The sequence below is a fragment of the Scyliorhinus torazame genome, chromosome 5 (assembly GCF_047496885.1).
Source record: "Scyliorhinus torazame isolate Kashiwa2021f chromosome 5, sScyTor2.1, whole genome shotgun sequence".
Lineage (NCBI taxonomy): Eukaryota > Metazoa > Chordata > Chondrichthyes > Carcharhiniformes > Scyliorhinidae > Scyliorhinus > Scyliorhinus torazame.
The window spans coordinates 262,877,519-262,892,906 of NC_092711.1; the positions used below are offsets into that span (position 1 = coordinate 262,877,519).

A 15,388-nucleotide genomic window follows, 5' to 3' on the forward strand; every position below is an offset into this window, starting at 1 on the left:
TTTGTTGTCATCCAAGATGGCGGCGTCCATGAATCGCCGGGGGTGGACAAAATGGCCGCCCCCATGGATCGCACGGGGTCGGGGGTGGACAAAATGGCCGCCCCCCATGAATCGCACGTGGCTGGGGGGTCACAAGATGGCGGCGCCCATCCTCCCCTCGTGGTGCCCGGGACCCAAAATGGCGGCGCCTGCGGGTCGCACATGGGGCGCTGGGGGGGTTGGGGAGCGTTTGGGCTATGCTGGGCTCGTTCTCCTACGGCCCCGACCGCGCGGCAGCCCCTTGGGCTCCGTGGACCCCCGTCGCGACAACCCCCCTCCCCCCCCCACCCCACAGGCTTGCGCGGTTCAGACGCCAAGTCGTCCCGGGGAGCCCGCTGCTATTTCTGCGGCCAGGCGAAACACCCCCGGCAGCGCTGCCCGGCCCGCGCACCGATTTGTAAGAGCTGCGGGAAAAAGGGCCATTTCGCGGCTGTGTGCCGGTCCCGGGAGGTCGCCGCTGTCCCCGGAGAACAAGGAGTCCTGCGCGTTTCTAACGCTCCCCAACCCCCCCCAGCGTCCCATGTGCGACCCGCAGGCGCAACCAGTTTGGGTCCCGGCCACCGCTGTTCAGCGCCCCATGTACGACCCGCAGGCGCAACCAGTTTGGGTCCCGGCCACCGCTGTCCCCGGAGAACAAGGTGACCTGCGCGTTTCTGACGCTCCCCAACTCCCCCCCCCCCCCCCCCCCCCAGCGCCCCATGTGCGACCCGCAGGCGCCGCCATTTTGGGTCCCGGCCACCACGAGGGGAGGAGGGGCGCCGCCATCTTGGGACCCCCCAGACCTGTGCGACGCATGGGGGCGGCCATTTTGTTCACCCCCGCTGCCATCTTGGATGGCAACAACGGACCCCAGTGTCGACGGCTCCACGGGGTTCGAGGAAGACGCTCAAGCACTACGATCAAGTCTGGCCTCAATGACGCTGGACCAAGCACGGCCCCGGACGCTCCAGACGACGACAACAACGGTGCTGATAAATGGGCACGAGACACCATGCCTGGTCGACTCCGGGAGCACGGAAAGCTTCATCCACCCCGACACGGTAAGACGCTGTTTTTTGACCATCCGTCCCAGTGCGCAAAAGATTTCCCTAGCTGCAGGATCCCACTCCGTACAGATTAAAGGCTTCTGCATAGTAACCCTAACGGTGCAAGGGAGGGAGTTTAAAAACTACAGGCTCTACGTCCTTCCCCAACTCTGCGCGCCCACATTACTGGGATTAGATTTCCAGTGCAACCTGCAGAGCCTAACGTTTCAATTCGGCGGCCCAATACCCCGACTCACTATCTGCGGCTTCGCAACCCTCAAGGTTGAGCCCCCATCCTTGTTTGCAAACCTCACCCCGGATTGCAAACCCGTCGCCACTAGGAGCAGACGGTACAGCGCCCAGGACCGGACATTCATTCGGTCCGAGGTCCAGCGGCTACTGAAGGAAGGCATAATCCATGCCAGCAACAGTCCCTGGAGAGCACAGGTGGTAGTAGTAAAGACAGGGGAGAAGCAAAGGATGGTCATAGACTATAGCCAGACCATCAACAGGTACACACAACTAGATGCGTACCCTCTCCCCCGCATATCCGACATGGTCAATCGGATTGCCCAATATAAGGTCTTCTCCACCGTGGACCTCAAGTCCGCCTACCATCAGCTCCCCATCCGCCCAAGTGACCGCAAGTACACAGCCTTCGAGGCAGACGGGCGATTATACCACTTCCTAAGGGTCCCATTTGGCGTCACAAACGGGGTCTCGGTCTTCCAACGAGAGATGGACCGAATGGTTGATCAACACGGGTTGCAGGCCACGTTCCCGTACCTCGACAACGTAACCATCTGCGGCCACGATCAGCAGGACCATGACACCAACCTCCAAAAATTCCTCCAGATCGCTAACGCCTTGAACCTCACATACAACGAGGACAAGTGCGTTTTTAGCACAAACCGGCTAGCCATCTTGGGATATGTAGTGCGCAATGGGATAATAGGCCCCGACCCCGAACGCATGCGCCCCCTCATGGAATTTCCCCTCCCACACTGCTCAAAAGCCCTAAAACGCTGCCTGGAGTTCTTTTCATATTACGCCCAGTGGGTCCCCCAGTACGCAGACAAGGCCCGCCCCCTAATACAGACCACGACCTTCCCTCTGTCGACAGAGGCTTGCCAGGCCTTCAGCCGCATCAAAGCGGATATCGCAAAGGCCACGATGCGCGCCATCGACGAGTCCCTCCCCTTCCAGGTCGAGAGCGACGCCTCCGATGTAGCTCTAGCGGCCACCCTTAACCAAGCGGGCAGGCCCGTGGCCTTTTTCTCCCGAACCCTCCACGCTTCAGAAATCCGCCACTCCTCAGTGGAAAAGGAAGCCCAAGCCATAGTGGAAGCTGTGCGACATTGGAGGCATTACCTGGCCGGCAGGAGATTCACTCTCCTCACGGACCAACGGTCGGTAGCCTTCATGTTCGATAATGCACAGCGGGGCAAAATTAAAAACGACAAGATCTTAAGGTGGAGGATCGAGCTCTCCACCTTCAACTATGAGATCCTGTACCGTCCCGGAAAGCTGAACGAGCCGTCCGATGCCCTATCCCGCGGCACATGTGCCAACGCACAAATTAACCGCCTCCAAACCCTCCACGAGGACCTCTGCCACCCGGGGGGGTCACTCGGTTCTCCCACTTTATAAAGTCCCGCAACCTCCCCTACTCTGTGGAGGAGGTCCGTACAGTCACAAGGAACTGCCACATCTGCGCAGAGTGCAAACCGCACTTTTTCAGGCCGGATGGTGCGCACCTGATCAAGGCTTCCCGTCCCTTTGAACGCCTTAGTCTGGATTTCAAAGGGCCCCTCCCCTCCACCGACCGCAACACATACTTCCTGAATGTGGTGGACGAGTACTCCCGTTTCCCCTTCGCCATCCCCTGCCCTGACATGACAGCGGCCACAGTCATTAAAGCCCTTAACACCATATTCACACTGTTCGGTTGCCCCGCATACATCCACAGCGACAGGGGGTCCTCCTTCATGAGTGACGAGCTGCGCCAGTTCCTGCTCAGCAACGGTATAGCCTCGAGCAGGACGACCAGCTACAACCCCCGGGGGAACGGGCAAGTAGAGAGGGAGAACGGCACGGTCTGAAAGACCGTCCTGCTGGCCCTACGGTCCAGGGACCTCCCAGTTTCACGGTGGCAGGAAGTCCTCCCGGACGCTCTCCACTCCATCCGGTCGCTACTGTGTACTAGCACTAACCAAACGCCTCATGAGCGCCTCCTTGTCTTCCCCAGGAAGTCCTCCTCTGGAACATCGCTGCCGACCTGGCTGGCGGTCCCAGGACCCATCTTGCTCCGAAAACATGTGCAGGCGCACAAGTCGGACCCGTTGGTCGAGAGGGTTCGCCTCCTCCACGCAAACCCGCAGTACGCTTACGTGGAGTACCCCGACGGCCGACAGGACACGGTCTCCCTGCGAGATCTGGCGCCCGCCGGCAACACGCACCCCCCCCCGACACCAATCACCCCCTCCCTGCCACCGGCGCACCCTGCGAGCGCCCCCTTCCCGGGAGGATCGGTCCTCCTCCCAGGTCCGACCAGAAGTGAAGCTGAAGCAGAAACCGTAAGGCTCCCGGAGATGACAACACTGGAACAAGCACCACCACCGGGGCCGAGGCGATCGACGAGGACGACCAGACCGCCCGACCGACTCGTGGCATCGATGTAACACTACAATGTTGTGGACTTTAACGAGAACTCTTTCTTTTTCCCCCTTTTACTGTAAATAGTTCAAAACAAAAAAAAAACCTCTGTACATACTGTGATGACAAGCAAAAGTTTCCAACCCAGGACCAGCCTTGTAAACCCTGACCACCATACGAAGCACCACCCCGCCGGGTTCATTTTTAACAAGGGGTGAATGTGGTAGTATGCATTAGGGGGTCATGTGGGACTGTGAAGCCGTGATGTCATTGGCTGACAGATCCCGGGTCCTGGTTGGCTGTTGACCTCTAGATCCGCCCTGAAGGCGGAGTATTAGAACCAGGAGTTCTCCCCCGCAGGCCAGTCTGCTACTGAACTGCGGGGAACAAGTCACGCTTAATAAAGCCTCATCGACTTCATCTCTATTCGTCTCTCGTGAGTCTTTGTGCGCTACAAGTGGTTAGCACAGTTGCTTCACAGCTCCAGGGTCCCAGGTTCGATTCCCGGCTAGGGTCACTGTCTGTGTGGAGTCTGCACGTTCTCCCCGTGTCTGCGTGGGTTTTCTCCAGGTGCTCCGATTTTCGCCCACAGTCCAAAGATGTGCATGTTAGATGGATTGGCTATGCTAAATTGCCCCTAGTTTCCAAAAAAGTGTAGGTGGGGTTATGGGGATAGGGTGGAGGTGTGTGGATAGGGTGGAGGTGTGGGCTTGGGTGGAGTGCTCTTTCCAAGGGCCGGTGCAGACTCGATGGGCTGGGTGGCCTCCTTCTGCCCTGTAAATTCTTGATACATACATACATAAAAGATAGGAGCAGGAGGATGCCTTTTGGCCCTTCAAGCCTGCTCCGCCATTCATCACGATCATGGCTGATCAGCCAACTCAATAGGCTAATCCTGCTTTCTCCCCATATGCCTTTGATCCCATTCTCCCCAAGTGCTATATCCAGCCGCCTCTTGAATATATTCAAAATTTTAGCAAAACTACTTCCTGTGGTAATGAATACCACCGGCTCACCACTCTTTGTGTGAAGATATGTCTCCTTATCTCTGTCCGAAATGGTTTACCCTGAATCCTCAGGCTGTGACTCGTGGTTCTGGACACACCCATCATTGGTAACATCTTCCCTGCATCTACCCTGTCTAGTCCTGTTAGAATTTTATAAGTCTCTATGAGATTCCCCCCTCATTCTTCTGAACTCCAGCGAGAACTATCCCAACCTAGTCAATCTCTCTTCATATGACAGTCCCGCCATTCCTGGAATCAGTCTGGTAAACCTTCGCTGCACTCCCTCGAGAGCAAGAACATTTTTCCTCAGAGAAGGAGACCAAAACTGCACACAATACTCGTGGCCCTCTACAATTGCAGCAACACATCCCTGATTCTATACTTGAAACTTCTTGCAATGAAGGCCAACATACCATTAGCCTTATGTACCGCCTGCTGCACCTGCATGCTTACCTTCAGTGAATGGTGCAAAAGGACACCCAGGTCCTGCTATACACTCACCTCTCCCAATTTACAACCATTCAGGTAGTAATCTGCCTTCCTGTTTTTGCTTCCAAAATGAATAACGTCACACTTATCCAAATAACACTACATCTGCCATTGGTTTACCCACTCCCCCAACCTGTCCAGATCTTGGTGTAGGATTGCTGCATCCTCGTCACAATTCACCCTCCCACCTAATTTGGTATCATCTGCAAACTTTGAGATGTTACATTTTGTTCCCTCATCCAAATCATTAATATATATTGTGAATAGCTAGGGTCTCAGCACCGACCCCTGTGGTACCCCACTGATTACTACCTGCCAATTTGAAAAGGACCTATTGATCCCTACTCTTTGTTTCCTCTCTGCCAACCAGTTTTCTATCGACCTCAATACATTTCCCCTATCCCATGCGCTTTAATTTTGCACAATAATCTCTTGTTCGGGACTTTGTCAAACGCCTTCTGAAAGTCCAGAAATACCACATCGACTGGCTCCCCCTTGTCGACTGTACTGGTTACCTCTTCAAAGAATTCCAACAGATTTGTCGAGCATGATTTTCCCTTCCTAAATCCATGCTGACTCTGACTGACCCTGCCACTGCTTTCTAAATGTTCCGCTATAAAGTCCTTGATAATGGATTCAAACATTTTCCCCACTACCGATGTTAGGCTTACTGGTCTATAATTCCCTGCTTTCTCTCTACCTCCCTTTTTGAATATCGGAGTGATGTGATCTACCCTACAATCTACAGGGTCATTTCTAGAGTCTATAGAATCCCGGAAGATGACCACCAATGCATCCACGATTTCCAGAGCCACCTCCTTTAGCACTCTGGGATGCAGATTCTCAGGCCCTGGGGATTTATGCGCATTCAATCCCATCAGTTTTCCTCGCACCATTTCTCTACTAATGTTGATCTTCCTCAGTTCCTCCCTCTCACTAAACCTTTCTTTCTCCAACATTTCTGGGATCTGATTTGTGCCCCCATTTGTGAAGACAGAACCAAAGTATGTATTCAATTGCTCAGCCATTTCTTTGCCCCTTATTATGCATTCCCCTGTTTCTGTCTGTAGTGGGTCTACATGTCTCTTTACCAATCTATTTATCTTCACATATCTGTAGAAACTCTTGGTGTCAGGATTTATGTTCCCTGCAAGCTTCCTTTTGTACTGTACTTTCCCCTTCTTAATCAATCCCTTTCTCCGTCTTTGCTGAAATCGAAACTACTCCCAATCCTCAGACCTATTATTTTTTTCTTGGCGAACCTGTATGCTTCTTCCTTGTATCGGATACTATTTCTAATTTCCTTTAAGCATGGATTGGCCCTGTTACTCCCTTTTGCTTTTGTGCCAGACAGGAACGAACAGTTGCTATAGTTCCTCCATGCATTCCTTGAATGTTTGTCATTGTCTATCCACTGTCATCCCTTTAAGTAACTCTCCCCAATCTATCAAGGCCAACTCACGCCACATATCCTCATAGTTCCCTTTATTAAGATTCAGTACCCTAGTCTCCGAATCAACGACTTCACTCTCCATCTTTATAAAAGATTCTACCATGTTATGGTCGCTCGTCGGCAAGGGGTCTCGTACAGCCAGATTGGCAATGATTCCCTTCTCATTACACAGTACCCAGTCTAAGATGGCCTGCTCTCTAGTTGGTTCCTCCACATATTGGTCAAGAAAACCATCCCGTATACACTCCAGGAATTCCTCCTCTACGGCATTGTGGCTAATTTGATTTGCCCAATCTATGTGAAGATTAAAATCACCCATGATCACCGATATTCCCTTATTGTATGCATCTCTAATTTCTTGTTTAATGCCATTCCCAATCTCACCAGTGCAGTTTGGGGGTCTATGTCTGACACCCACTAATGTTTTTTGTCCCTTGGTATTTCTCAACTCTACCCATACAGATTCCACATTGTCAGAGCTAATATCCTTTCGCACTATTGTGTCAATTTCCTCTTTAACCAGCAGTGCCACGCCACCACCTTTTCTTTTATGCCTGTCCTTCCTGAATACTAAGAACCCTGGGACATTCTGTTCCCATCCCTGTTCACCCTGCAGCCATGTCTCCATAATCTCAATTATGTCATACCTATTTATAACTATCTGCCCAATTAGTTCATCCACTTTATTGCAAATGCTCCGTGCTTTAAGGCACAGAGCCTTTAAGTTTGTCTTTTTCACAATGCTTGTCTTGTCCCAATATTTTTCTCTCCTGCCCTGTTTGAATTTTGTCCTTGGTTTCTCCACCTATCACTTTTCTTATTCACATTTCTACCTTTTGCTTTTGTCCTTGCTCCCTCTTTCTCTGACTCCTTGCGTAGGTTCCCATCCCCCTGGCATATTAGTTTAAACCCTCCCCAACCGCTCTAGGACATCAATTTCAGCCCTGCCCAGGTGTAACCCATCCAGTTTGTACAGGTCCCACCTCCCCCAGAACCGGTCCCAATGCCCCAGGAATCTGAAACCCTCCCCCTGACATCATCTCTTCAGCCACGTATTCATCCTATATATCCTGTCATTTCTACTCTGACTAGCACGTGTCACCGGTAGTAATCCTGAGATCACTACCTTTTGAGGTCCGAATTCTTAACTTCCTTCCTAGCTCCCTGTATTCTGCTTTTAGGACCTCATCCCTGTTTTTACCTATGTCGTTTGTACTGATGTGTACCACGACCACTGGCTGTTTCCCCCTCCCCCTCCAGAATGTCCTGTACCCGCTCCGAGACATCCTTGACCCTAGCACCAGGGAGGCAACATACCATCCTGGAGTCTCATTTGCGGCCACAGAAACGCCTGTCTATTCCCCTTACAATTGAATCCCCTATAACTATTGCACTGTCACACTTATTACTCCTACCCTCTGCAGCAGAACCAACCATGGTGCCACGAGTTTGGCTGTTGCTGTTTTCCCCTAAGAGGCCATTCCCCTCAACAGTATCCAAATTGGTATGTATGTTCTGCAGGGGAATGGCCACAGGAGAATCCTGAACTACCTGCCTTGCTCTCTTGCTCTGTCTGGTGGTCACCCATTCCCTTCCTGCCTGCAGAGTCTGAGCCTGCGGTGTGACCACCTCTCTATACGTGCTATCCACGATACTCTCCGACTCTTGGATGCTCCAAGTGTCTCCAGCCGCTGCTCCAGCTCTGAAACTCGAGCTTCCAGTAGCTATAACCGGAGACACTTCCTGCACATATGCTGATCCTGTTGACTGGAACTGTCCCCAGCCTGCCACATGGAGCAAGATGAGCAGACCACGCCTTGGAGCTGTCCTGCCATGAGTTATTCCTTTAAATTATACCTTTGAAATTAAACATTAGAAAAATGTTTTTGTGTCAGTGTAAATCCAATCACCGTATACTATTTAATTAGATTTTTTAAAAAAGAATTGAGTATTTATCCCTCTTGATCTGACAACAAATTAAAAATAGTTATTTAATTGATGGCTCTTGATCTGAGAGATGAAATCTGTTGGTATGGGGAATGAAGGATCTTGGTCTGTACAAGAAGCTGATCCTTGAAGTAGTTTACAACCAGACAGGAAGCTTTGAAGCACTTACGATAGGTCTGGCCACCATTTGAAAATGGATAAGTACCCATGCTCCTGTGGTCTGGAAGTGGTGCAGAAGATGTAGAGGAAGAGGTTCTCCAAGATTGGCATATCTACTGGCTACCAGGCCCAGCATAAAACAGTTCAAGACCTGGCTAACGAGCTGGAGGGGACAGCAACAATTGTAGTAATGGCAGAGGGGGAACAGTCGTTGCCAGGGGGAAAGCCCCAGATGGAGCAACTGATGGCCTTTAAAGAGGAATTTTGCCAGCAAAGGAAGGAGATGCATGGTGACTGGTCGAAGGCCATTGAGGGAGCAGTAGCACTTCTGCAAGGATCGATGGACCGGGTAGAGGAGTGTCTCGAGGCACAAGGAATGACGATTCGCGAGGTGGAGAAGGTGGTCGTCTAGAGCGATCGAATCGTGTCCTTGGAGGGGGAGGTGGGGATCCTGGGGTATCTATGCAAGTCACTGTGAGTGAAACATAAGAACATAAAGAACTAGGAGCAGGGGTAAGCCACCTGGCCCTTCGAGTCTGCTCCGCCATTCAATGAGATCGTGACTGAACTTTTGTGGACTCAGCTCCACTTTCCCGCCTGAACACCGTAAGCCTTTATTCCTTCATTCTGCAAAAAACTATCTATCTTTATCTTGAAAATATTTAATGAAGGAGCCTCAACTGCTTCACTGGGCAGGGAATTCCATAGATTCACAACCCTTTGGGTGAAGAAGTTCCTCCTAAGCTCAGTCCTAAATCTACTTCCCCTTATTTTGAGGCTATGCCCCCTAGTTCTGCTTTCAAATGCCAGTGGAAACAACCTGCCCGCATCTATCCAATCTGTTCCCTTCATAATTTTATATGTTTCTATAATATACCCCCTCCACCTCCTAAATTCCAACGAGTCCAGTCCCAGTCTACTTAACCTTTCCTCATAATCCAACCCCCTTATCTCTGGGATTAACCTAGTGAATCTCCTCTGCACATCCTCCAGCACCAGTATGTCCTTTCTCAGGTAAGGAGACCAAAATTGAACAGAATAATGTCAAGTCAAGGAGCAGGAGAACATATCCAGACGGCTCTGCCAGGGGGCTCGGCTCCAGTTGCGGTGGCGTCCATAAGTGCTGACATTTCTGTGTCCATGACCGAGGCCGAGTCATTGTCCTGTCCACTCTTGACTATATGGTGGTACAAGGGACCGTAAAGGCACTGATGTCCCTGGTGTAGTTTCCTCCGAAGTTGGTTCCCTGCCCTTGAGGTGGTCCGCATTGTTTCCGTACGGTCTTCTCTCGGGTTCTAACCATGTGTGAAACAGGCCCATTCTCTCCAACATGATCCCAGGGACCCACTGGACACCGTCCCTGAAATTACAGACATAAGCGGTTTAAGGCCTGTCTCAGATGCCCGGTGGTGGTACTTCAAGGAGGTTCTGCATTGTTTCTACTTTCCAGCCTGAACTTGGTAATGTCAGGCTCAGGCAGGTTGAGGCGTCGGCCCGTAATAGCTCTGCTGGTGCTATCCATGTTGTGAGATGAAGGCCGGTCCGATAATGAAATAGGAACCTCGCCAGATTTGTATCAAGGGATTGCAGTAAATGAAAAAGCAAAAAAACCAAGGGCATATCGGGGTAAAATAGATCCTGGAAATTCTAATCTGATCTACACCGGCTTCCGCCCCTGCCCCTTAGGTCAATTAAACCAGTCAGAGGTTACAAGTACTAAGGATTACAAAGATTTATAAAGACACATATTCTCTATGATATGATCTCTGTAGTAAATAGTCCAGTTCCCTCAAAGTATTCGGAGAGCCAACACCTACCACACAAACCTGTAATATAGGACAACCTAATCTTGTGAGTAGACTACACGAGTGGCCCTCTTTCATCTCAGTGGGCTGCAAGATTGAAATCAGGCTTGTTCACTAACCATGACCCATGAATAAGATTAAATACATTTAGTGGACCAAATATTTCCTAAGTTTTAGAAAATCATTTGTATATTAATAGAACTATCATCAGTTTCAAGTGTTAAAAACAAAAGAAATATTTATAATTTGGACGCAAAGGCAGCACACAGCTCTCACTGTCAATGTTGGAGCAATCAGCAAGCACCACACCTCACTTACCCTTGCTTCATGGCATATCACTTCAGTCATATTGATACGAAAAAACCTTCACAGACAGAAATCAGCGTAATGTGGTAACATGCATGTGGGCAAAAGTCAACAAAATACCTTGTGGGCTGCACTCAGATCCCAGATTGGCTGCATCGGCTCCTGGGCCGCAGGTTGCCCAACACTGTCCCTGAGCCTGACTACTGAGACAAATCTAATTTGCGCATTTCCAAAGAACTTGTGAAATAAAAGGTCTCTTCGAAAATTAATTAATGGTGAAGCTGGTACCTTCATGGAAATGAACTGATACCACACTTGAGCTGTACTCTTAAGGTTGTACCTATCAAAGAAACAGAAGATAGGAGCAGGAACAGGCCATTCGGCCGTACCAGCCTGCTCCACCATTCGTCACGATCATGGCTGATCGCCCAACTTAATCGCCTAATCCTGTTTTCTCCCCTTAACCCTTGATCTAATTCACCTCAAGTTCCATATCTAGCCGCCTCTTGAATGTATTCGATGTCTTAGCCTCAACTACTTCCTGTGGTAATGAATTCCGCAGGCTGACCACTCATCTCTGTCCTAAATGGTCTATCCCGAAACCTCAGACTGTGACCCCTTGTTCTGGACGCACCCACCATCGGGAAGACCCTGCATCCACCGTATCTAGTCTGTTAGAATTTTATAAGTCTCTATGAGATCCCCTCATTTGTCTGAGCTCCAGCGAAAACAAGATTGGACAGTGCGAAAGGATGTTACAAGTTACAGAGGGACATAGATAAGCTGCAGCGCTGGGCTGAGAGGTGGCAAATGGAGTTTAATGCAGAAAAGTGTAAGGTGATTCATTTTGGAAGGAATAACAGGAAGACGGAGTACTGGGCTAATGGTAAGATTCTTGGTAGTGTGGATGAGCAGAGAGATCTCGGTGTCCATGTACATAGATCCCTGAAAGTTGCCACCCAGGTTGAGAGGGTTGTTAAGAAGGTGTTAGCTTTTATTGGTAGAGGGATTGAGTTTCGGAGCCATGAGGTCATGTTGCAGCTGTACAAAACTCTGGTGCGGCCATTTGGGGTATTGCGTGCAATTCTGGTCGCTGCATTATAGGAAGGATGTGGAAGCATTGGAAAGGGTGCAGAGGAGATTTACCAGAATGTTGCCTGGTATGGAGGGAAGATCTTATGAGGGAATGCTGAGGGACTTGAGGCTGTTTTCGTTAGAGAAAAGAAGGTTAAGAGGTGACTTAATTGAGGCATACAAGATGATCAGAGGATTAGATAGGGTGGACAGTGAGAGCCTTTTTCCTCGGATGGTGATAGTCTAGCACGAGGGGACATAGCTTTAAATGGAGGGGAGATAGATATAAGACAGATGTCAGAGGTAGGTTCTTTACTCAGAGAGTAGTAAGGGCGTGGAATGCCCTGCCTGCAACAATAGTGGACTCGCCAACACTAAGGGCATTCAAATGGTCATTGGAGTGGGCAGCACGGTAGCATTGTGGATGGCACAATTGCTTCACAGCTCCAGGGTCCCAGGTTCGATTCTGGCTTGGAATCTGCACGTCCTCCCCGTGTGTGCGTGAGTTTCCTCCGGGTGCTCCGGTTTCCTCCCACAGTCCAAAGATGTGCAGATTAGGTGAATTGGCCGTGATAAATTGCCATTAGTGTCCAAAATTGCCCTTAGTGTTGGGTGGGGTTGCTGGGTTGTGGGGATAGGATGGAGGTGTTGACCTTGGGTAGGGTGCTCTTTCCAGGAGCCGGTGCAGACTCGATGGGCCGGGTGGCCTCCTTCTGCACTGTAAATTCTATGGATAGACATATGGACGATAAGGGAATAGTGTAGATGGGCTTTAGCGTGGTTTCACAGGTCGGCGCAACATCGAGGGCCGAAGGGCCTGTACTGCGTTGTAATGTTCTAACCTCGTCAATCTCTCCTCGTCCCGCCATCCCTGGAATCAGTCTGGTAAATCGTTGCACATCCTTGAGAGCAAGAACATCCTTCCTCAGAAAAGGAGACCTAAACTGCACACAATCAGTGCAGAGATTTGGACATTTCAAATGTGGATGATCAAATATAGCTCAGGCAATAGGCGATGCGGTGTGTAAAGTGCAGGTAAGTGAAAACACAAACAAGAAAGTTATGAAAGGCGGGACTTTACTGCAAAGACGACTGCTCAGGATAATTTGCTGGTGACTAGGTTTTTGAGAACCACTTGTATAGAAGTTAGTGTCAATGCAGAAAAACAGTGTTCTTATCGAATCCGAATGGTAATGTTCATTCCACAGTTGTCAACCATTTCGGCATACTTTCACTGTAATCAATTTTTTCTGTTTGACAAATTTAGGCCATTACACAGGGAAACGACTTGCATCAGATATTTTGACTCGATTTCATATTGTTCTCTGGGAAAGAGCTGCCAAGAATTTTGAGGTGAGAAGCAAGTAATAGAAATTTATGAAACACAATTAAAGATATACCATGCATTCATGAATACCGAAATTCTGTACTTTGTTACCTTTATTGGGCAAGCCACCTCTACTTCAAATATTTCTGGCCTTTCCCGCCGAAAGCAACCAACCCCTCACAGCAGGTTACCCAGTGGTGCGGCAGCGAGAAATGCAAATGGCCGTTGACTTTGGAGGGAACAGAATGTCCTGCTAACGGCCAATGGTGAGGCACGTCTGCTGCAGGAAAACACGCTGCCCATTGAGCTCCCTTCTTTCGATTGTTTTGTACTACAATGGAGATAGAACTTCCACTTTGTCTGCTGTAAGTTGTGCTGACTTTGAAAAGGTTCTTGAGTTTCTGTTCAAAAAGTTAAAACATTGGCAACATAAAATCTGCCATTAATCAGCTCAATTGGGCAGCAGTTTAAAACATGATGAAAAATATTACTTTAAAAGACATTCCTCGGTATATTTGAGTGATATCTAGATGTAGTTTTATTTGATACAGTGGAAAGTTGGTTTATCAATAAAAATAAACATTTTGAAACCCAATGTGAATCCATCACGTGAATAACCTGATTTTAAATGGGTGGTCAGGGACAGAGCAGGGTAGTACCATGGCTCTCCCTCTGGCAACTGGGCACCTTGGCATTACCACCCTAGCTCTACTGGGTGGCACTACCAGACTTTTTAAATGGTATCCCGATCTCCCTCTGCACTGAGGAGTTGTGGCAAGTGGAACTCTTCAGAGCAGAAAACGGGGCTCAGTGCAGCTTCGGTCGCGCATTACCCGCTGAGGCCCCGTATCTTACAGGATGGCCGTTAGATAGCGGGGTGTTTCTCGGCATTGTGAATGCCGGAAAAACACATGGATAAATGCATTCGCTATGGGACTATGTTCCCATTTGGTTAGATTGGGATCTCTTAAGTGTTGGCTAACCCAGAGTGAAACTTCCCACGCCCAGCAAAAGTGACAACTTCCAGCCAAACCCGCTTGAAAATACACTTAGAGGGCATGATCTACTGACCAAGTCGTGCCAGGCGTGGATAGGCGGGCCGGCTAGATAGCGGGAGAGGCCAAAATTGGGAACGATGCCGGGCGTGGATTGGTTTCCGATCTAACCAGCCCGTTTCCATTGCTGAGATGAGGATCCACTACTTTCGCCCACCGAGATAAGATACGGGGCCTCAGCGGGTGGATGCACCACTGCTGAGCATGGGTGGGGAGTGCCGGTCGATACCAGGGTGTATTGAGCAAATGGCAGTGCAGGGTCGTTGGGGTGGGGGGGCGGGGTTTCGGGGTAGGCAGGTGGGACTGGTGCCAGGAAGCCGGTGCCAAATCACCATGTGGCCCGGTGGAGGTCATTGGACTTCTTGCGGCATTGGGCGGTGATCCTCCTCGTCACATTTTCCGAATTAATGGCCCCTGCCTCCCAGTCAACAGTGGCTGACCGTCTGTCCCCCTTGGGGGGGGGGGCAGGGTTTCCTGTCTCTACTACACCGTGTCTCCTTGGTGGCATGGCAGCGTGCTGTCTATGGTTTGCTGTGCAGGGCGGGTTTAAGTGCTGCTCCCCTTCGTTAGCTGGCAGCTGCTGTTCCCAGTCCTGGAGAATCAGCTGGTGGGACAGTTATTTGCGGTGTGAAGCATGTGCGGCCTCCTTAATGGCCTAATTAGCGCCAGGGTGGCTGTGAGGAAACTCACGACATTTCGCACTCTCTAACACACTTCGAGCGAATTTGGTGAGATTGCATCCATTATGTTTGTAAGTGAGGAAGTTCAATTTGAAGCCAGGGTTTAAAGTTGAAGATGGAAAATTATGAAGGAAGGACGACAAGTTGACTGAGATGGATTGGGAAAATACATTACAAGGTTTTACTATACATGGGCAATGGATAGTCTTCAATGAACTATTACATAGCTTAGAGCACCTATACGTTCCTTCATGATGCAAACCCCCCAAAAAACAGTCAACTGCAGCTTACAAAGGAGGTTAAGAATTGTATAAGATTAAAATAAAAGTTAAACAAAGTTGCCAAAAATAATGGTAAACCTAAGGAT

The 15,388-nt window shown here is 49.8% G+C and overlaps 1 protein-coding gene across 1 annotated transcript in view; it reads left to right on the forward strand.

The window, feature by feature from the left end:
* Positions 1-15,388, forward strand: part of tex11 (testis expressed 11) — a 447,334-nt gene that overhangs the window by 219,206 nt on the left and 212,740 nt on the right. The window contains exon 15 of the mRNA XM_072501531.1: positions 13,227-13,312. Within this exon, the coding sequence (XP_072357632.1) occupies positions 13,227-13,312 (86 nt within the window). The remainder of the gene's footprint in view (positions 1-13,226; positions 13,313-15,388) is intronic.